The sequence below is a fragment of the Lactuca sativa genome, chromosome 4, assembly GCF_002870075.4.
Source record: "Lactuca sativa cultivar Salinas chromosome 4, Lsat_Salinas_v11, whole genome shotgun sequence".
Taxonomy (NCBI): Eukaryota; Viridiplantae; Streptophyta; class Magnoliopsida; order Asterales; family Asteraceae; genus Lactuca; species Lactuca sativa.
The window spans coordinates 209,579,888-209,603,698 of NC_056626.2; the positions used below are offsets into that span (position 1 = coordinate 209,579,888).

A 23,811-nucleotide genomic window follows, 5' to 3' on the forward strand; every position below is an offset into this window, starting at 1 on the left:
AGTTCCAAGAACTATAATCCAAGAAACAAGATTAATCATCTAGCTGCTGCCAATGAAGATCCAAATGCACAAGTTTCTTCAATCAACCATGATTTAGCAAATACGTTCAAAGGCTTCTCTCCGGATCAATGTCACATGATTACTGTCAATCATAATGAAGAGACAACAACAGGTAAATGCTATTCTCTTTCAATAAATTCTGGACAAAAATCTCATACATGCATCATAGATTTTGGAGCTACCCAACATGTTTGTCATGAGATTTCCATGTTCATGAATAAGAGAAAAGTAAGTCATTACACTGTTAATTTGCCAAATAAAATCACTCTTCCAGTCACAATTATTGGTGATATCAAGATAGATCAGTTGTTTACACTTCAAGTTGTTCTATATGTTCCATCATTTGATCAAAATCTAATATATGTTAGTGCTCTAACCCAAAATCAAAACTTGATGATTCAGTTTACCTGTAATCATGCTTTGATTCAGGATATGAGGAACATGAAGATGATTGGCAAAGCTAATATTCATCAGAGGCTGTATGTGTTGGATGAAGGCAAGGAGTTAAAGAATTCATGGATCAATAATGTCACTGTTTCATTGGATGTTTGGCATAATAGATTAGGCCATCATTACAATAAGTGTCTTTACCCAATAAGAGATCAATTAGCTGTTAAGTCAGTTAATTCGAGTATGTTTTCTGATTGTGATGTATGTCCTTTGGCAAAACAAAGAAGGTTGCCTTTTCCATCTATGAACAATATACAAGACAGCAGTTTCTCTTTAATTCATTGTGACATTTGGGGTCCGTATTCTATTCCTTCAATTCAAGGGTACAAATACTTTGCAACTATTGTTGATGATTATAGTAGATATACTTGGTTCTACATGTTACACAATAAATCTGACATCATACGAATAATACCTGCCTTCTATAATATGGTTTTGACGCGATTTTAAAAGAAAATTAAAATGTTTAGATCCGATAATGCGAAGGAACTACAATTCAAAGATTTTTTTGAAGATAAAGGCATTATACATCAGAAGTCATGTGTTGCAACACCCCAACAAAATTCAGTTGTTGAAAGAAAACATCAACACATTCTAAATGTTGCACGGGCATTGTTATTTCAATCAAATGTGCCCATCAAACTATGGAGTGAATGTATACTAACTGATGTATACATTATTAACAGCATTCCTTCTGTTTTTCTTAAGAATCAGACTCCATATCAAAGATTGTTTGACAAAGAGCCGATTGCCACACCCCAAAACCGGAACGGCGGAAACGTTCTAGGGTGGATGACGTCCTGTCAAGTATCACAACACATGCATTATAGTAATCAAAGTACAACAAAACATTGCATTAATAGTAATAGTTTTACATGGTTTACATTACCATGCATCAAAGTAATACAGGTAAATATAATAAGTACAGCATGGTACTAAGCTATCTTCATCAACAGCTCCGGGGACGTACCTGTCTAATGCTGACCTGAGAATACAAGTTATTTGAAAAGCGAGTATCAGCATTTTTACAAATGTTGGTAAGTTCATAAGCATTTAGTGACATTTTATTCAAATAACTTTATATAAGTAGTAGTTTTCAAGTAAACAGTGAAATAGTGTCTTTTCCAGAAAATCTTATATTTTCTATTTAAAATGCAGTCTTCTACCAAGACTGGTCTGAGTTATGTGATAAAAAGTAGTTTTCCCTTAAACACTTTCATTTTCAAAATACGGAATTTGCTTTTTAAGAAAGTCGGAGAATATCAGGGAAAATAACATATGCCTCAGCAGTGAGGACTGCTGACTAAGGCAAACGGAATCATAGACTCTAGGAGAGTATCGAATGAACGACACACCTAGCTCAATCTAACAGAAAGAGACACAGACCCCAGACAGTACCAAATGAAAGGTATAGCTAGTAAGGTCTAAAACAGTGAACATAGACCCCAGACACTATCAACTGAATGATAAGTCTAGCAAGGTCTAAAACAGTGAATACAATGAATGCAGACCCTAGACATTATCAAATGAATGATACGTCTAGCAAGGTCTAAAACAGTGAATACATACCCTAGACAGTATCAACTGAATGATACGTCTAGCAAGGTCTAAAGCAGTGAATACAGTGAATACAGACCCCAGACAGTATCAAATGAATGATACGTCTAGCAAGGTCTAAAACAGTGTGACTCCGAGAGTGTGTTCCAGCATACAGTGTAAATTGCTGGTGAAAAACCATTACCTTAAGGCCATGAATTATAAGGTAACCTGGGATACTCGTAACCATACTAATCGACACTAGAGTACCTGACGCCCTACAAGCGTCTAGAGAATATGACATTTGTCACTCCTTGGCTTGGTAGGCCGTGGACTATAGCTAGCAGTCAGGGTGCGGGGGAGTCAATCCCGTATAGATCTATACACACAATGTCCGCTCTCCCTATAAGAGACTCTGGTTACCAACTAGACGACGGAGAAGGCCGTCTCCCAAAGATGCATCCCAAATAGTGGGTAGTGTGTGTCCAATACAGTGTTGAGCTAGAGGTAGAGACTCATGACTGAACTGACTAATGTAAACCAATATGACTATGCTTGCAAACATAATATATAATTAATGATCAAACGACCTTCGGACGGACATCCGATCCCATCAGACCACATTTCAACGAAGAAAAGGAAATAGGACGGACAAGCCTTCCTAAGTCCTTCAATCATTACTTATATGCATCTAAACAAGCACAGACATACATCTAACTACGCTTGAGTGTGTAACAAGTGAAATCATATTGTGAAGTATAAGCGTATAGTGTGGAATAACCGAATCGTGATGTATAAACGTACAGTGTGGAATAACCGAATCGTGATGTATAAACGTACAGTGTGGAATAACCGAATCGTGTGAAATAACTGAATCGTGAAGTATAAGCGTATCGTGTGGAATAACCGAATGCTGAAGTATAAGCGTATCGTGTGGAATAACCGAATCGTGAAGTATAAGTGTATCCAATTATAAGTGTATCACGAAGTGGAAACGTTATCAAGTAGGAGTTTAAACTAAGTAAAAGCGAAGCAGTGGTGTCTAACAAGTAAGAAAATATGGCATGAAAGAGAACCTTGATGAAAACCTTCGAAAACCTTTATGCTTAAAAAAAATCACAATTGGGCGTCCTTTGGTAAAATAAGTTTGAAAACTTTTACAAATTCTTTGGAAACTTTTCATAAACCAGTTTAATATGACTTTGATAAAACAATGTAAGTAAGAGTTTTGAAACAAGTGAAAACCTTTTAGAAAACCATTTATAGTGTCCTACTTGGTAAAACAGTTTACAGTGTGGTAAATCCTTGTGCATGCGGGTTATCAATCACATATGATTGATACGATAACTGGCATGTTTAACTTGTATTCCCCCCCCCCCCTATAAAACATGTAAAAACATTGAAAAGGTTCATTCAGGGGTATGAACTCACCTGGTGTAAGTGGATCCGACGAAGGTGCCGGTAGAGGATGCTAAGTGTCAAGTGAGGATTTGACCACACACGCGAATCCTATTTAACATGTAACGATACATTTAAGTATCCAATTAATAATTTAATAACTAATTAAGCAAGTAAGGATGTCTTACGACATAAAAACACTTTGCTACAAGTGCTAGAAGTGTCCCGGGTTGCATAGGAGGTGTGTAGGGACTCACATTGGAGTTTACTCCTCAAGTAAAGGCCCTTATGGGTGTTTACGGTTTGAAGACCCTTTCCCCCATGATTTTACGGCCGTAAACTCATGGTAGTAGTGTCATGGGATGCTTAAAGGTCTTAACTCACTCATGGAGTCATGCTAGAGTTGAATCAAGGGCTAAGGAAGTGATTGGGACACAAAATGGAGTTTACGGTCCAGAGTTTACTCCTTGAGGAGTTTACGGCCGTAAACACATGAGTTTACGGTAGTAAACTCATGTTGGCCCATTCCTTTGGTTGTTTGGTGGTTCCAACTCTTGTGTACAAGGTTCTAGTGGCTTTTAGAGGCATCGGAAGGTGTTTAGGGCACTTAAACACCTTGGAAAGGTGTTTACGGTCTAAGGAGATACTCTTGGGGAGTTTACTACCTTAAACACATGAGTTTACGGCAGTAAACTCATGTTAGCCCATGAATCATGCGTTTTTGTGGTTGTAGGTTAAGCATACGAAGTTCTAGGTCCAAATCCAAGCCATACAAAGTGTTAAGGGCACTTTAACACCCTTTGGGGTGTTTATGGTCTATGAATGGGTGTTTACGGTCCAAGAACCTTCTTGGTCCGTAAACTCATGTGTGACATGTTTTTGCATGCTTTGGTGCATAAAATGAAGGTAAATAAGGTTCTATGCACCCTAGGAAGTTCATGGAAACCCTTGGAGGTGTTTGAGGGGTAGCTTGACACCACAAAAGGTGTTTATGGTCCATGAACATGGGTTTACGGCCCAAGAACATTCTTAGACCGTAAACTCATTTTTACTCCCCATTTGGTCCGATTTTGGTGTTCTAAGTCCTTTCGGGTAAGCATCTAAGCCATTGCTAAGCATGAGAAGTGGTTTGGAAGGGTTTTTGAGCATAAAAACCCTTTTATTAGTGTTACGGTCCATGAAGGTGTTCATGGGCCGTAAACTCATGTTCTTGGGTTTTCCGGATGACTAAGTCTCAAATTTGCAAGCTAGGTAAGTTAGATAACAAACTAGGAAAGTTTACTTACCGATTTGGAGCTTGAATGGGTGATTTTTGACCAAAACCCGTTTGTAGAAAGAGAAAGTAGAGAGAGAGAGAGAGAGTCTAATGTGGTAAAAAGGTGGGAGTGAATCCCACTCCTCCCTTATATATGGTGGGGCTTATGGCCTGGCTGGGGTTCTCCCAACCGCGAACGGGTTTTTCACCACTTCCTTAATCACGGAAAATTTAAAAATTATACCGCCTTAATTTTTTGTTCGCTTGACGAATATTATTTAAAATATTCCAACGGGTTTAATTCCAGTCAAAAATATTTTCGGGATAAATTTGACTAATTTTTGACGTAACAAATTTCGACATTAATTTTTGATGTTAACTGCGACGTTAACTTTGACGTTAAAACTAACGGAAATTTTTGGGTTGTCACACCGACTTATCTTGATTTAAGGACATTTGGGTGTTTGTCCTATGCATCTACATTAACAACAAATCAAACAAAATTTTGCCCAAGGGAAAAATCGTACATATTTGTTGGTTATCCACTTAACATGAAGGCATATAAACTCTTTGATTTATCTACAAATGAGTTTATAATATCAAGCGATGTTACATTTCATGAAGATATATTTCCATGTCTGAAAAATCCTAAAGAAAATGATGATCCTTTTGCTCAGATTGCTCTTCCTGTACCAACGAGTGATATACTCAATGGTGATTATTCTCACAATCATGATGGTAATTCGGAAATGCCAAGTTTGAATCAAGTTCAGAATAATGAACCTGTGTTGAATCATGAACCTCAAAATAATCAAGACATTAGAAGAACAACAAGAATTTCAAGACCACCTTCATATTTACGAGATTTTCACTGCAATTCCATGAGGCATTCCAATTCAGTACATCCTCTTGAAGATGTATTGAGTTATGACAATCTTTCTTCAAGTCACAAAAATCTTGTTTTGAATATTTCAGCAAATTTTGAGCCTCAACATCACAATCAAGCAATGAAAATTCCACAATGGTGTGCAATAATGGATGATGATTTGAAAGCAATGCATGATAATCAAACTTGGTCAATTGTTCCTTTGCCTCCGAATAAAAACACAGTTTGATGCAGATGGGTTTATAAACTCAAATATGGAAGTAATGGCAATATTGAACGACACAAAGCGAGATTAGTTGCCAAGGGTTTTAGCCAACAAGAAGGTGTTGATTTTTTGACACTTATACCCCTATGGCAAAACTTGTTACAGTGAAAACATTATTTGCAATTGCTGCTGCAAAGTCATGGAACTTGGTTCAATTAGACGTTAATAACGCCTTTCTAAATGGAGATTTAAAGGGAGAGGTTTACATGGATTTGCCACCTGGACTCAAAATTCAGGGGGAACATAGTTCCAATCAGAAACTAGTTTGCAAATTACACAAATCCATTTATGGTTTACGACAAGCTTCAAGGCAATGGTTTGATAAATTTTCTACTTTCATGATACAAAGTGAATTTACGCAATCCAAACCAGATTATTCATTATTTTTTAAAGGTAATGGGTTTGGCATTACTTGTATATGTCGATGACATATTGATTACTGGATCATCTACCAAGGAGATTGACTCAATTAAACATAAGCTCAGTGACAAATTTAAGCTCAAAGACTTAGGAAAATTGGGTTATTTTCTGGGTCTTGAAGTTGCAAGATCTAAAGCTGGCATCTTTGTATCTCAAAGGAATTACACGCTACAGCTTGTTGAAGACATGGGATTGTTAGGATCTAAACCTACTAACACTCCTTTGGATCCAAGAGTAAATTTGCATGGTGACATGGGTGATGTGTATGATGATTCTTCTCGATATAGAAGATTGATTGGAAGACTATTATATTTGAACATCACACGTCCAGATATTTCTTTTACAATTCAAAAATTGTCACAATATGTTTTTTCTCCAAGAGTTCCACATTATGATGCAACATGTCACCTAGTTCGATACTTGAAGCAAACTCCTGGTCAAGGCATTTTTTTATCGTCAAATTCAACAATGGATTTACGAGCATTTTCTGACTCAGATTGGGGCAAATGCATGGATACTCGTCGATCAGTGACCGGCTATTGTGTGTTCCTTGGGGATTCATTAATATCATGGAAATCCAAAAAGAAACCAACTGTATCTCGATCTTCTGCAGAAGCAGAATACCGAGCGATAGCATCAACCACATGTGAGTTGATTTGGTTAAAGCAATTACTTAAAGATTTTGGAATCAATCATGATCACGCTGCTTTATTATTTTGTGACAACGATTCAGCTATTAAGATAGCTAATAATCCAACATTTCACGAAAGGACGAAGCACATCGAAATCGATCTTCATTTTGTACGGGATAAAGTGGTTGACAAATTTCTCAGATTGATGCCATTTCGTACAAATTTCCATCTTGCAGATTTGTTTACTAAAGCATTACCAACTACCAAGTTAGCTCCTTTCATGTCCAAGATGTCATTGCAAAATATATATTCTCCATTGTCATCTTGAGGGGGAATATTGGGGCTTATATGTAGATATAGAATACTTGGAGGATTACTATTGTAAATATTAGAATTGTTGTATATATTCAGATTACGCAGTAATGAGAAAGTTAGTCTGATTCATTTTTCCCTATTTCACGTATTACTCTCTGTCTCTCATGTATGTTTTGATTTTGTGGTTCATCTCTTATATTTCAGGTTTTTCTCAAATTTGGGCTTACCAAATGAAATGCCTAAGAGAAAATTATAACAAGAAGTGTATTTTGATTCCTTTCAAACACTTCAAGTAACTATAACCTTAATTGTCAATCTATTATGAGATCTCAAGAAAATCACTCATGTTACCCTCCATGCTCTACCTTTTTCCCGGTTTTGTGCTCTATGACTCCGCTTCTATGTGGTTTGAAGGAAGGAAGATATGAGAGAAACGACATGGAGAACTTCAAGAGAGGATGAAAGCCTTTGTGAATATTTAGATGATGGATTCGATCTACGACTCTCAATGGTATGGTGTTGAAAACATGTGAATAAAGTTTTTCCTCTGGGATGAGATGAAAGAGTTGATTAATGATTTTTTATTAGGGTAGTTTCTTTGTTCTTTTTTACAGGAGCAACTTGCAGAGTGAAACCCTTCCAAGACGACCAATTTGATGGAACTGTATAGTTTGAATGTTTTTTTCTTCTCTTCTTTACACCTTTTTTTTATGTTTTATTATTTTATTTTCAAGCCCTAATATATAATCTTCATAACCACTTTATATTTGATGAAGACGATGATGGGAGATAGGGATGTAAGTCTTTAACTTGGCTACCTGACATCATTCTTATCTCTCTTTTTTTAATGTTGTTTAATTTTTTTTCCCTTCTTTTGACAGTTTTAAGCTGTCTTTCCAGTAATAGTTAACATGATATAATGAAACCAAACATGTTTTTTATTTTTATGTTAGTGTTTGTACTTATTTTTTATAGACCTGCATAGAATTCGACAAAAAAATGAGAGCATAAGCAAGATTGTGCTTTGAGTGTGTAAAATTCAGAAAAATAGATGATGTTTAGATCTAGAAAGTTGTTATTGTCTATTGTGATTTGTTTTACTTAATGTTCATAAGAAGTTATAGATTTTGATGTTGCTTTTTTAAGCATGGAAAGATTAGAAACATCTTCCAAAATTTAAGGAGAGGAGGTCATAGTAATGAATCTATATCAGACAATAAATGTAATTTGGTTCTTCTGTTGACAATTCCTTTTGGATTTTTTTTTTCTCTCTAAAATCTGCCAAGATATGTGATGGGCTTGAACGTGTTACTTTTTGTTTTGCAGGTCCACCAATGTTAAAAAGCTCATGACAAGTGAGCTTTCCATGAATGTAATCGATGTTTACCCTCAAAACCATTTTCTTTTAAAGCTCAAATTTGGGAATTGATGGGAACCGAGACCGTTAATGTCACTGATGTTGTTGGTTACTTGGTTCAAAATTTTGTATTTATAGTCAAGTTTCATAAGATATGTGCATTGTCCCATGCTTATCATATCTAATTTGAACCTTCACATAATATATGAAATAATGGTGCGGAAACATTGGTTTATTTGCTTAATTTGAAAGGATACTTGATGTCACGTATAGTTTGCCTCTATCATATGTTTTTATATTAAAGCATTTTACTTTAGCATCTGGTGTAAAACACCACCTAATGGGTTAAACCATGTATGGGTATGTTTGCGAACACTTTCCTATTCCATCACTTTGGAAGGCATATCATCTGAAAACCATGTATGGATTGTCTAAATTTGAAAAACATGTTTACAACCAATATATTCTATTTTTATCTATACAACTATTAGTAAAATATGTAAAGTACGTTGTTATTGTGAGTAAAGCATTACACGCAGGTGAAACTAAAACTTCAAAAAACATATTGTATCACAAAATTATTGATCAAACTTCCGTCGCAACGCGCGGCCTAAAAACCTCATTTGAAACAAATATATATTAACTAACTAGATGAATTTCCGCACGTTGCGTGACACAGGTTAAAAATATATTGTTAGAATATAGTTTTCAGACACAATTTAGTTTATTCAATTCATCAATTTAGATTCTTTTATTATTATTATATTTAATGTTTTCCTTTTAACTATGTTAAAAAATATATATTGATTTTTTTAAACATTATTTGATATTTTACTTTAAGTTTTAAATTTTACACTAAATTTTTAAGCTTATTTGATATATTAATGTACATTATTTATTTAATTATATATTAAAGTTAACAAATTAAGTATATCATATTGATAAGTAACAAATTCTTCCATTTATGATAATGTTTACAACTAAAATTATATTTAAGTTATAAATTAAGTATATTGTATGGAAATATGAAAAGTTAGTAGTTTCAAATGAATGTGGTGAAAGAAAAAAATGTTTTCTTTATAATATAGTATGATGATTATAGTTTTAATTTTTAAGTCATTGTGATATATACAATTATTTGATAATTTTATAAACCGTTTAAAATTGTGTAAATTATATATCAAACTTATGATAATCTATATATAACGGGTAACAAAATATATGAATAAAAATATGAACAAAGACTTTTAGTAGCATAAAAATATAAAAACATCTATTATAACATTTGTATTAAAAAATATATATACGCAATGAATAATAACATATGAAAAATAAATACTACAACTTTTAATAACATAAAAACACTAAAACACCAAAGTGCCAATGGCCTAGCGGTAAGGAGTGGTCCTCTCATAGGAGAGGTCATGGATTCAAATCTCGATAGAGATATAATGGTTATTTAGTTTGCCGTTTCAAAAAAATAAATAAATAAAAAAAATAAAAAAAAACATTTATTATAACATTTATTTTAACTTTTCATATTTAAATCACAAATCTATTCAAATACATTAATGTTTTAATGAACAAAACTTTACAACCTTATAAAATAAGGATAATAAAAAGTTATTAGTGATTACTAATTAATAATCATAAGTTAAATACATAAATTAGAAAACTCTTGAGTTTTAGTGTGAGTTTCAAATGAATACAGTACTTGGAAATGTGTATTTATTATTATTATTATTATTATTATTATTATTATTATTATGATAATATTCGTCTAAATAATTGGTTTTGATGCGTCATTTTAATCCCTTCAACTATTAAACATAAAGATGTTTAATTATAAATTTATAACATACATAGGTGCATATATGTCACACCCCCGAACCAGACGGCAGAAACGTCCGAGGGCTCATGTGACTAAAATTGAATATAATCACAATGAATATACATGAAACATAACATAAACATCACCATTCATTAATACATTACAATAGATTGTGTTCACATCAAGTACATTGTCTAAATATTACATATCCATAACATAAATAGTTTGATAGTTTTCAAAACATAACGTTCTAACACACTGTGTAATGTTCTTCAGCTTATCTCTTACCTGAGAATACAAGTTATTTTGAAAACGTCAACATATGGAATGTTGGTGAGTTCATAAGCCGGTTTGATATGAAAATGTTTTGTATAGTTTACAAAAACCCAGAAAATCCGATATTTTCTGAAACGACAATTGTTTATGCAAAGAGTGTGAAGATCCATAGGTTTATGCATGAATGATTTCAAAACGTGTATAAATGAGAAGCTTTTGCAATATAGTTATTGAAAATACAAGTGAATAGTGTTGATTTCCCCCTAAAAACCCGATGTTTTCCGATAAAATAGTATGATTGTTTCAAAATATTATACCATCACAACGAATGATTATGAATTCCCTTGATTACTTGGATAGAATTGGATTTATTTATGTGAGTCGTTATAACCATGCATGATAATGACTAGTTCGTCTGTCTTGGCATTTTGTTGAGCGCCGTAATTGATCTTAAGATTTTGTCACCCTAGACTGGCCGAGTCTAACTGTAGCGAACAGCTGAGGTGTAAGAGAGTCACCCCCGTATAGATCTATACACAAACTCTCGCTCTCCCTCCAGGAGACTTTGATTATAACTACAGACTATGATCGACACTTAAAGGTGTCGCCCGTTATTACTCACTTAATCCAAACGAATTTGTTTACTCCCGATTAACGACTTTATTTTGTTTACTTCAATAGAAGGTAAGCCTAACAGACGAGGAGAAGAGTTTTACGAGGTCTTACTAATCACGTATGTTATTTAAGGCTGTTGAGTATACGCAGGATGCGTTGGCACATTTCGCATATGATTTATTTGGATCTTACTAGCAATGCTAATGGGCCATTAAGGCCCAATAGCACGTAAAAGCCATTAAGGGTCCCTTAAGCATGTAATTGGGTCGCATGAGGCCCAAATGGACATCTATTATTATTGTTAGGCCCAATAGTCATGTTAATGGGTCACGAAGGCCCAATAAACATGATTAGAATCTTTCAAGCCCAACAATTTAAATATTTACTTGTTTTAGGTATAGTATAATTGTCGGAAGGTCTGATTATTCAATTGTTAAATCGCAATGGCACGAAGTTTGTCACTTGTTTATATCGATATTTAAATTTATGAACATGTATATTTTTCATTCTAAATTCATAAGTTATAATTTGGTATTTTTGATCCAAATATCTTAATAGTAAAATAACTGACTCAAAAATATTGGTTTGACCTATTCAACCCTTCTTTAATAAGAATGACAATTTTTGTCCCCTTTTTATAAAAAAAATGACATTTTAGGTCCTTAAACTATTTTCCTTGACATTTTGGCCCATAGACTTATTTAAATAATGTTCTCAACTCAAAATTTACTTTTTGGCAGTTTCAGACCCTTTAGTAAAAAGATTTTCATTTATAGCCAAAACTTTTCGCAATTTTTACAAATTTGACCTAAAATCCAAATCCAAAAACTTTGCATTTTTTATCCTCTTTGGCAAAAAGGGTCATTTTAACCCCTGAAGTAGATTTATTTACCTTTTTACCCACTGTTTTGAGAAATTTACCATTTCAGTCCCTTAAAACCCATTTTTTTGCAAATTTGGGCCTATGGGCCGAAAAGCCCAAAGCTTGGCCCAATCGACTACAATTTACATTTCTAGTCTTTTGAGGAACATAATATTCATAAAAAATTCTATTTTAACTGTTTTGACCCTTTGGGTTCTTATAAAACCGTAAATGACAACTTTTACCCCAACTTTTGTTTATTTGACAAAAACAGCCCAAAAAGGAGTTTTATATTGTAACATGCTTATTATAATCTTAGATGATAATTTTTCTTGGCTTGTTAATGTCACACCCCGAAACCGAAGGTGGAAACGTTTCGGGGCGAAGTACTTCATGAATATCACAACCAATGTACATAGTAAGCATAGTAAACATAAAACTTTACATTACATAGATTCTTTTACATTGTCTAAAAACAAAAGTTACATGTTTTATACATATACATATCATATGAACAAAAATACAGACGTGTCTTCTACGTACTCCGTCTTCGCCAAAAGGATCGTTGGTACCTGTCTAATGTGGACCTGAGAATACCAGCAATTTGAAAATCAGCATAAAGCTGGTTAGTTCATAAGAGGTTTATTTTCTGAAAATATACAAGTTTCCTTTGGTCTTTCCGAAAAGTTTGTTATCCAAGAAAATCTCATATTTTCCTAAAAGTAAAGTTTAGTTAAATACCACAGTGAATAGTTTAATACATAAAACTATATATTGAAAAACCACTGGGAATTACCATCCAGTATAACAGTAAATATTTTTAATACATAAAAATATTGATTGAAAACCATGTGAATACTATCCCGCAAGATATAAATTATATAGATTTCAAAACCATGGGATTAAGATCCCGCACCAGATATAGATTTCTAAACCATGGGATTAATATCCCGCACTAGATATAGATTTAAAACCATGGAATTAACATCCCGCACTACATATAACACAGTTTGAAAATAGATATAAATTCAAATCCCTGAATAAACTTATATTAATACGTATTGTGAGTCGGGTAACCATGCTGATGCGACACCGAGACCTCCTTGACGCTCGTCAGACGTCGGATGATATCCAAAATTTGTCACCCCAGGCGTGCCCGCCTAACTGTAGCTAGCAGTTAAGGTGTGAGATTGTCAGTCTCGAATAGATCTATTCACAAATTCCACGCTCTCCCTCCAGGAGACTCTGGTTACACTTCCGGGGAGGATTTACTGATAACCCAAAAGGGTAATGACGAATCTCACAAGCTAGTATTATATTATTCATGGTGTTTTCAGACGTTATCAAACATACTAATCATTTTGAAACATAATACAATGAAACAGCTAAATACAAAGGAATTATCTGGCAATATACTCTAAATTGAACAGTGATAAACTGAATCATACATAGTTTATCTAAATACTTTACATAAATCTGAACTCATTGAACAAGAACTAAAGACCCCAAATTATTCCCATAATAATTTGATTGATTTAATTGTTTCCTTTACTGAAATCCATGTAGTTATGATCGATAAAACATCCCTTATGCTCGGCATAATACATAAGGGGTAAAGATATCTAAAGACTAGCCAGATATTTATAAAAATATATCAGTTTTAGATTTTGAAAACATTTATAGTTTGCTTGTATTCCCCCCTTGAAAACATTGAAAAACACGGAAAAAGGGTAGGGGTATGAACTCACCAGTCTAGGAACGTGTCGTCTAGGATGCTAAGTGTCAGTTCGGGGCTTGATAACATGCGAGGTTCCTATGTAATATGAAATGATATACAAATGTATCTAATTAGACTTTGGATCACTAATTAGATATGATTATATACTCCAAGACATGAAAACACTTCAAATCAAGTGTTTGGAGTGACCCGGGTGACATCTACGGACGTATATGGCTCGGATAATGTGTTTGCTCTTCAAGAGTAAACTCCTTAGGGAGTTTACGGTCCTAAGATCAACTCCACATGAGTTCACGGCCGTGAACTCTTGGATGAAGGGTTTTATGGTACTAAATGGACAAATATCACTTGAGGACAATTGCTAGGATTTAATCTAAGACATAGGAATGGTTTTAACCACCAAAGAGACCATCAATGGGAGTTTACGGCCGTGAAATAGGAGTTTACGGCCGTAAGCTCCTAAGTACTCTTTCTTTTCATGCTTTGATGGCTCTAGATTAATCATATGTGATTCAAACCAATTTTACAAGCCTTAGGATGAATTTAGGGCACCATTTGGCTAAGATATAGGAGTTTACGGCCCAGGAACCTATCCTTGGGGGGGTTTACGGCTGTAAGCTCCTATAGGAGTGGTTTTAATCAAGTTTATGGCCCCTAAATTGATTGTGGTTGGTTCTAGAATTTAATCCAAGGCTATTGGTGTGTTTAAGTGGCATTTAAACACTTGGAAATGAGTTTACTCCCCATGAAGATGAGTTTACGGCCCAAGCATGTTCTTGGGCAGTAAACTCGTGTTTACTCCTCAAAATTTGGATTCAAAGTGTTCTAAGTCTGATTCCTTTAGTCATTTAGCCATATCTAAGCTCCAAAGGTGGATTGGAAGGGTTTTAAGGCTCAAAAACCCATTTTAAGTATGTTCATTGCCCAAGCATGTTCTAGGGCCGTAAACACATAAATATGGTTCTTTTTCAAAGATTAATCACGAATTTGAAGGCTAAGGATGCTAATCTAGGAGTTATGGGAGTTACCTTGATGAATTGGAGCCTTAAATTGATGATTTTGCACTTTAAGTTTGGATTGAGGAGAGAGGTTAGAGAGAGAGTAGTGAGAGAGTGTAAAACTTCAAAACTGAAGTCTTTTGGGCTTTAAATATGATCTAAGTTTTGGACACGGTGGAATTCTACCCGATACTGACGCTATACGATGCTTTTGGTCGCACCTGATAAAGTTGTCGTAACTCGGTGGAAACGATTCTAAAATTTTTTAAATAAATAGATTGGGCCATTACATGAGTTTCTAAGGAGTTTGGACACTCATAAACATATAAATTTAAATAACTTAGCCCAAAAACAAAATCGGAACGAATTGCTAAAGACGAGTTTTACGGGCGGAACGAGTTACGGCGATGGAATAACTTCGGGTTGTCACATTATTCCCCTGTTAGAGGGAATTTCGTCCTGAAATTCAGACTTTAGATACGACTCAAAGATTTGGAAAGAGATACGGATACTTCTGTTTCATCGGATCTTCACGCTCTCAAGTGAATTCGGGTCCTTGCGTGGCATTCCAGGGAACTTATCAAGAATACGGCTTGTTTCGTACGTTTAACCTCTCGATCTATGATTTCGATTGTTTCTTCTATAGGGTTCAGATCTAACTTTCATTGATTTCGATCTCATCAAATGGATTACTAGGGTTTCGTTGGGCAGGCACTTCTAAAGATTCGAGACGAGGAAGACATGATGGATACTAATAAGTCATTGATATAGCCGAAGTTTGTAGTTCACGGTTCCGATTCTGGCGGGGATTTCGAAAAGTCCGATGTATCACGGGTGAAGTTTTCTGCGCTTCCCAAAGCATATCATGCCTTTCTGGGATAAGACCTTCAACAGGTCATAAGCTCCAACAAGGGGGTACATCTTCAGGCGGCAGGATAGTTAAGGGTTTGATGATTCTGAAAGAAATTTCTGGGTGGGTCTACAATAATAGCCGGCGGAACCCAAGAATTGACGGGTTTCTATGGGTATCTTCGGTGCCGACTAAGTCTCTATCACTTTGATTTTTGGAAAGGTTCACGGGTATGGCTGCCTTGCTTACTACATGACCAGGGAAAGTGGTTTGACCGAAGGGCACCACTACTAACTCGTAGTGACCATATCGAGCCTTGACCGCTGTCTAGGATACATCATCCTCACGGAGGTTTGGCTACGAGATAGTTCTAGGGATTAGGTCGATGCGATACTCGACTAGACGTTCGGAAGGAATTCTCAGGAAATCTTCGGGAAAGACATCAGGGAAAAAGTTGCAGACTCCTCGTTTTACCGATGATCACATGGACGAGGAATGCATGGCACTCCCTTCGGGGAAACTTTTAAGTATTGATGTATAAAGTGATGCGAAGGTTGGATTAGGTTCGTTGCCGAAGATCATGAGAATGGGGTCAGAGGAAAGATTTAGACGGACGACCTTTTCGAAACCAACAATAACAGCATGAATGAGACCCGGTTATTACATGCCAACAATAGCATCAAAACATTTCATGAAAAGTTTGCCATTTGATCGAATGGAAAAGAATAATCGTCCGGATTAAGGATACAACCTATGGGTATAATGTTAGCATTCTCTTTCTCATTTGATAACCATCTTGAAAGTACACTTTTCGGTTTCTAACGAAGGATTAAGTTTAGAAAGGTGTCTGAATGGATAGTTAGCAAATTTTCTTTCAGTACAAGAATCGAAAAGGATTATAGGCATAAGATTTATCGAGGAGGAATATACTTGTGGCAACGGTGGGGTCGGTGGCTATCTCATTCTGTCCTATAGTGTGACAACCCGAAATTTCCATTTTGTACAAACATTATCTATTCAATAGAAGCTAGTCCAGTTCCAGTGATTTTCAGACTTTTCCATTTAAGTTTGTGTACATTAGGGTTTACGTTTAAGGAGATATCAGGAGAATGGATGCTCCTAGTTTTGTGAAATTTGAGCATTCCAAGTTTCATAATGTTATAGTCCAAATTCCAGAATAAAAATATTTTCTGTCAAAATATTTCAGGACTATAAATAGATTTCTAAATTTAATTAATTCATTATTCACATTTCCAAATAGAGAAAAACCATTTTCTCTCTCACGGATCTTCGGGTTTTCATCCCAGATTGTGAGTCTACTTTCCTAGATGTGTTTTAATACTTGTTATATGCTTAATAACTTTATTTACATGTCCAAAATGCAAGATCCGGGAGCTTACGGCCCAAGAACGTTCTTGGGGTGTAAACTCCAAAACAAGGCCTAAAAGCTACCTAGTCTCATTTCCATGTTAGGTATCTAGTTAGGGACTTTATGTATGAACATTAGGGGCTAGAAATCAATCAAGAACATTTGGTTTTAGGAGTTTACGGCCAAGGATATGCTCTTGGGCCGTAAACACCTTTTTCAAGGGCTAAGAGTGCCCTAAACACCCCTAAGGCTTTAAGACAATTACCCTCTAATACTTATGACTTGAATGGGGAGTAAATTACATCAAAATCATCCCTTAAAGGGATTTTACGGCAAAGGAACATCTCTTGGGCCGTAAACTCCAAGTGAAGGCACAAATGTGTGCCTAATGTCCCCTTTAGCCTTAAACAAAAACCTAGAAGCTATCCTTTATGTGCAAGGGACTTAAAAGAATTAAAACCAACACCCCATAGGAGTTTATAGCCGAAAACTCTAGGGGATATGGTCTTTAGGCCGTAAACTCCTCTATGGAGCATTCTAGGGCCTTAAACTACTTCAAGGATTATTCCACAAATGCTAGGCTTATTCCAGGATTAGTATAGCACTTCAAAACACCCAAAACCACCAAGTGTGGAGTTCACGGCAGTAAAATCAAGGGTTTAAGACCGTAAACTCCAAGGGTGGGGTTTGTTGGGTGGTGAACTCTTATACAAGGCCTTTTGGTACATTAAACCCTTTTGCCTTGTCCCGTATCGACTTAGATGCAACCCTTAGGACCTATAACACTTATACAAAGTGTTTACATGTTCCTAAGTGTCCCAACTTATTTTATTAAGTTATTATTTGGCTAATTAGTTATATATATGCTTATTATATGATAACTAGGCTTGTGCGTGTAAGCAAGTCTCCGTTTGCCACCTAGCACGGTATCCGACACTACAATCCAAACAGCTCACCACAAGTGAGTTCATACCCCTTAAATCAACCTTTGAAATGATTTTAAATGTTTAAATACTTTATGCGGGGGAATACAAGTTAAATACATATAGTTATTGCTTCAATCACATGTGATTGCATTAATCACATGTGATTAATAACTAAGAAACCAATGATTTTATCACTGTTCAAACTGTTTATCAAACTGTTTTACTCCAAAATGTTTTACAAACTTTTTTTACTTATCAAATTCTTTTATTTAAACTTTGTTTTACTTCTTATAAATTGCATGCCCATATAGGTATAGATGTATAAATAATGTTTAAAGGGCTTAGGAAAGACATCTGCCCTATTTCCTTTTCCTCGATTTGGATGTGGTCTGGTGGAATTTCGGGTGACCATCCGAAGATCGTTTCCATATTAATTATATATCAAATATACATATATAGACATAAAAGTACTTCCATATTTACACGTACTGGACATGCCATTAGTAAGTTACCATCGGGGTAACACAGGACCATACTATTATAATTGCTAGATCAATGAGTCAGTTCATTCATGAGTCTATACATTACATTACTATGAGAACATATACAACTATACTAGGGATACAACATATACAACTATACTAGGGAGAGAACATATACAACTATACTAGAAACAGAACATATACAATTGTACTAGAAACAGAACATATACAACTATACTAGAACGAGAAACATTACATATACATGAACACGTTAACAATTGTGATCCACTGTGTCGGAGCATGCCTTAAATGTCATGGCCCGAGTTGTAGCCAGAATTCTCTTGTAGGGAGAGCGTGAGTTTGCGTATAGATCTATACTGGATTGACTATCCTACACCTTGCTGCTAGCTACAGCCGGACCTACAGGTCTGCAGGTGCCAAACGTCATTCCGTTATTACGACCATTCATTATGTCGTTGTTATCAGTCGATAGTATGGTGCAATTATCACATTATACCTTAATATAAATCCGGTTTAAGTTAGTTAGTACAGCAGTAGTTCCTATTATACAAAACTACAGTACTACAATGATTTACACATTACATATTTGAGTGATAACCTCACTTAAGCTTTAATGTACAAACTATATTTTATTAAATGATAGTTACACTTGGGAAATTACACACTTTTACAAAAACGAGTATACAAAACAGTTAAGCCTTGGTAGAAGGCTACTTTAATAGAAAATATAGGTTTTTCTGAGAGATTCAAACTTTTACAAACACTTACATACATTTTTACAAACTTATACATTGAGACAGGTTCAAACGTTTTTGAAAAAAAACATCGACACTAAAATACTTATGAACTCACCAGCTTAATGCTGATAAACTCTTTCAAAACAACTTGTATTCTCAGGTCATTAGTAGACAGGTACCGATGCCAGCTTTTGAGAAGATGGAGCGCATTCAAGGCTCATCATAGTATTTTGATTTACATATTATTTTTGGTGACTAAAACTGTACAGAACACGCTTGTATTAAAATTATATATTTAATGCAATGGATGATGTTGTTTGCTTATTTACAATTACTGTGTTGTGATACTTTACATGACGTCCTCCACCCCAGAACGTTTCCGCCGTTCTTGGTTTTGGGGTGTGACAGATTGGTATCAGAGCATTGTTTATAGTGAATCAAGTATATCAACCCATAAAAGATATACTAAACTATAAACCCAGTAGTGATTAAAGCACTCTGACCAAGAGTCTATACTTTAAATATTAAAATATTTAATAAAGTATACTAGTGTGCATTCATACTAAAATCAGTGTCACAATGACAAGAACAACAGTATTACGATTGTTAAATATCACAAGTGAGCTCGGGTATGTATGGTCAGTCCTGGAAATGGCATAGCCTGATCAACTATGCTGGTCCTAGGAGTGATTAGCATATGCCCTAGAATGGTTGTGATGTGTTAACAAGTCTAAAAACTTACCAACAATACCACAAGAAGATCAGTAGAACTTAAACTTAAAATACTATAGGTGTATTTTGTACTACTAGTTACATGTATACTATATCCTTATACCTCTCTTCTCCCGTAGATTAAATGGCTGGATTCCATCATGGTGACCCGTACTTTCCAAATGAAGGCAATGCCGGGTGGATCGAAGAAGAGCCCGAAGATGACCATCCAATCCCTTTGGATGATCACCTCGCAGAAGGCTTTTCTGATGGATCTGACTCCGAGCCTGAAGTCAACAACCTACTGCTAGTAGGTCAAGCCCCGAACAACAACCCCCGACCAGCTTTTCCAGGTCCTACTCCCTTGTGGGCAACCAACTTGAATCGCTGGAGTGATGAACAGGGTCAACCTTTACCATACTTTGGGGACCGAACCTTTTACAACGTTACCGATGGTGGCTACACTGACCGAGCTCTGCCTGTCATTATCCGCAGAATAGCTTGAAATGTCGAGCAAGGTCGAGCAGCCATCGACCGGGTCATGGAGATTGATGCCAACTCAGGTGTCAACACAGTCCGCCTCCGCCGTCTTGAAGAAGACATGGAACGGACCCGGAGAACCAATGAAACCTTACAGCAACAGCTGACTGCCTCCTGAGCTAAAGTCTTGGAACTTCGAGCCCGTCAGAGGGCTCAGGATCGACACCTTCAAGAGTTGTTTCGTCAAGTGACAGACCTCAGGGCTCGCCCGAGAAATTCCCATCGCCGTTAGATGATGTCTAGTACATCTCTGTCTTTTGATTAAGGAATAGCCTTGAACATCTGTGCTCTAAGTAGCACTTGTCTGTAAAATATTCCTAACTTTCAGTATTCTAATTAGGAATCTAAGGACTGTCAAACTTTCTGTATGGTATGATGTAAGACCTACTGTTAGGTCGATTTTCCCTGAACTTATTACATCAGTAATACCGGTATGATTGACATTTATCTATCTGTGGGAAAAATCTGTACACTTGTGTTTTCCTACAAATCTTCCTTATTGTGATTTCGAACACTCATTCAACTGTTGGGCTATGATTAGTTAGTCCATGTGTCACTCTCACGTTGCTTACAAATTGATTCTTACCATTTTTCTTATCTTTATAAACTTATAGCTGAAAGATGCCTCCTTGCAAATCTCCCAGGAATAACCCTACACCTCCACCGCCTCCGGTCATCGATACTGCAGCCCTGAATGCTGTCGTAGCTACAGCAGTGGCAACTGCCATGGCTTAGTATCACTCTTCTGACGCCAGTAGAGGTGGAACCCCTGTTGAATCAACCCCGGTTGAAATCCATGTGCGCTCGAGAGAGTGCTTATACAAGGATTTCACCAATTGCAAGCCGAAGCCTTTCTATGGCACCAGCGGAGTCATTGCCCTATCGCAATGGTTCGAGAAGACTGGATCAGTCTTCGAAATATGTTCATGCCCTACTGCGAGCAAAGTCAAATATGCCGCATGCACCTTTGAGGGAAAGGCCCTGACGTGGTGGAACAGGCACGTGAAAGCTCTAACCCTCGTCATAGCCAACGACATAGGTTGGGAAGCGATGAAATTCCTCATGATGGAGGAATACTACCCGAGGGGCGAAGTCCAGAAATTGGAATAGGAACTTTGGAACCTGACCATGAAGGGCACCAATGTGGTCGCTTATACTGCCCGATTTAGCGAATTGGTGGCCCTCTGCCCCAACTTGGTTCCCACTGAAGGGAAAAAGATCGAGAAGTACATATGGGGGCTAGTGCCTCCGTATCAGGGGAATGTCCTAGCATCGAACCCCGCTACCTTCGACAGTGCCAAGCGACTGGCACAACGACTCATTGACCATGGAGTCAAAACCCCTGCAACCACAACAACCCTAGCCATCTCGGAACCCTCCAAACCCGCTGACACTAAGCGGAAATACTGGGATGAAAGGAAGAAGCACCAAGCTGCCAAGAAGCAGCAAATCGTGGTAGTGCATGCCGCGGTAACCCCTACTGCTGCTACTGCTCCGGGGAAACAGTATGCTGGAAGTTTGCCTAAGTGCAACAAATGCAACTTCCACCACAACGGCTCCTGCCGTGAAATGCAGTGCTCTAACTGCAACAGGAAAGGACACACCGTCCGTTTTCTGTAAATTCCCGGCACAACCGATCAACCAAGTCCCTGGCTCTGGCGCGAGCCCAACTTGCTATGGATGTGGCGAGGCAGGCCACTTTAAGAGGGACTGCCCCAAAGCGAGAAATGCTGGAGGAGCAGGGAGGGTACTAGCTATAGGCCACGGGGAAGCGGTTGCTGACCCGACCATGGTGACTGGTACGTTCCTCCTTGAAAACTCCTATGCATGCATTCTGCTCGATAGTGGAGCGGAGCGAAGCTTCGTAAACTATAAATTTGCTCACATGCTTAAACAACCACCACACACACACTTAGGGAACAATTCACCATAGAAATGGCTAATGGGAAAATCGAAAGTATGAATAACATATACTTAGGTTGTATCCTAACTCTAGATAACCATTCATTCCCAATCGACCTCATGCTGGTCTCAATAAAAAGCTTCGACGTTATTATCGGCATGGATTGGTTAAGTCTTCATCGCGCTGACATCATGTGCTACGAGAAAGCAGTCCGACTAAACCTCCTGTCTAACGAAACTCTTATAGTCTACGGCGACAAACCTGGTACGAGTCTTCGCATTATATCAAGTATTCAAGCACAGAAATATCTGCGCAAAGAATACCACGCATTCCTTGCTCACGTCGTCGTCACGAACCTCGAAACGAAAGAACTAAATAACATCCCAGTAGTGAGCGACTTCCCCGACATTTTCCCAGAAGAACTACCTGGGTTACCTCCACAACGACAGCTCGAGTTCAGAATCGACTTAGTCCCAGGAGCTACCCCAGTAGCCAAGTCGCCCTACCATTTAGCACCAGCTGAGATGCAGGAACTCAGTGGTCAACTTAACGAACTGCTCAGCAAGGGCTTTATAAGACCAAGTTTCTCACCTTGGGGAGCACCGGTCTTGTTCGTTAAGAAGAAAGACGGATCATTCCGTATGTGTATCGACTACAGAGAACTCAACAAATTGACAATCAAGAATCATTACCCTCTGCCTCGCATAGATGATCTATTCGACCAACTGCAAGGGGCGAACTATTTTTCTAAGATTGATCTGAGATCCGGATATCACCAGTTACGAGTGCAAGAGGAGGATGTGCCAAAGACAGCCTTCCGAACTCATTACGGACACTACGAGTTCATGGTGATGCCATTCGGATTGACCAATGCGCCCGCAGTCTTCATGGATCTGATGAATAGAGTATGCCGACCTTACTTGGATCAGTTCGTCATCTTTTTCATTGACGACATCTTGATCTACTCTCGGAGCAAGGAAGAGCATGGCGATCATCTGCGACAAGCTCTAGGGACTTTACGAAAGGAGAAACTATATGCGAAGTTCTCAAAATGTGAATTTTGGATCCGAAGAGTCGAATTCTAAGGACACGTGGTAAGCGAAGAGGGAATCCACGTGGACCCATCCAAAATTAAAGCCATTGAGAACTGGTCAGCACCCAAGACGCCTACTGAAATTCATCAATTTCTAGGTCTCGCTGGCTACTACCGCAGATTCATTCAGAACTTCTCCCGAATAGCGAAACCTCTTACGACCCTGACCCAGAAAGGCGTGGCCTTTGACTGGGAAGAGAAACAAGAGAGAGCGTTCCAAACGCTCAAGAGAGCCTTGTGCACCGCACCAATACTATCCCTTCCCGAAGGGATAGAAGACTTCGT

General features: G+C 37.0%; 1 protein-coding gene across 1 annotated transcript; it reads left to right on the plus strand.

Moving 5' to 3' along the window:
• The first annotated feature begins 5,936 nt into the window (after window positions 1–5,936).
• Window positions 5,937–7,451, plus strand: LOC111898723 (uncharacterized mitochondrial protein AtMg00810-like). The gene is made up of 4 exons (XM_023894593.1): window positions 5,937–6,113; window positions 6,244–7,169; window positions 7,314–7,332; window positions 7,422–7,451. Exons 1-4 carry the CDS (start codon window positions 5,937–5,939, stop codon window positions 7,449–7,451), a joined length of 1,152 nt encoding a protein of 383 aa, XP_023750361.1.
• Window positions 7,452–23,811: the final 16,360 nt, after the last annotated feature.

What these genes read in the sequence shown, in the direction of transcription:
- LOC111898723 (XM_023894593.1), top strand. Translation starts at nt 5,937, where the DNA reads ATGGCAAAACTTGTTACAGTGAAAACATTATTTGCAATTGCTGCTGCA. An exon ending in ATAGTTCCAATCAGAAACTA is followed by an intron (nt 6,114 to 6,243) that starts GTTTGCAAATTA and finishes TATTTTTTAAAG; the next exon opens with GTAATGGGTTTGGCATTACT.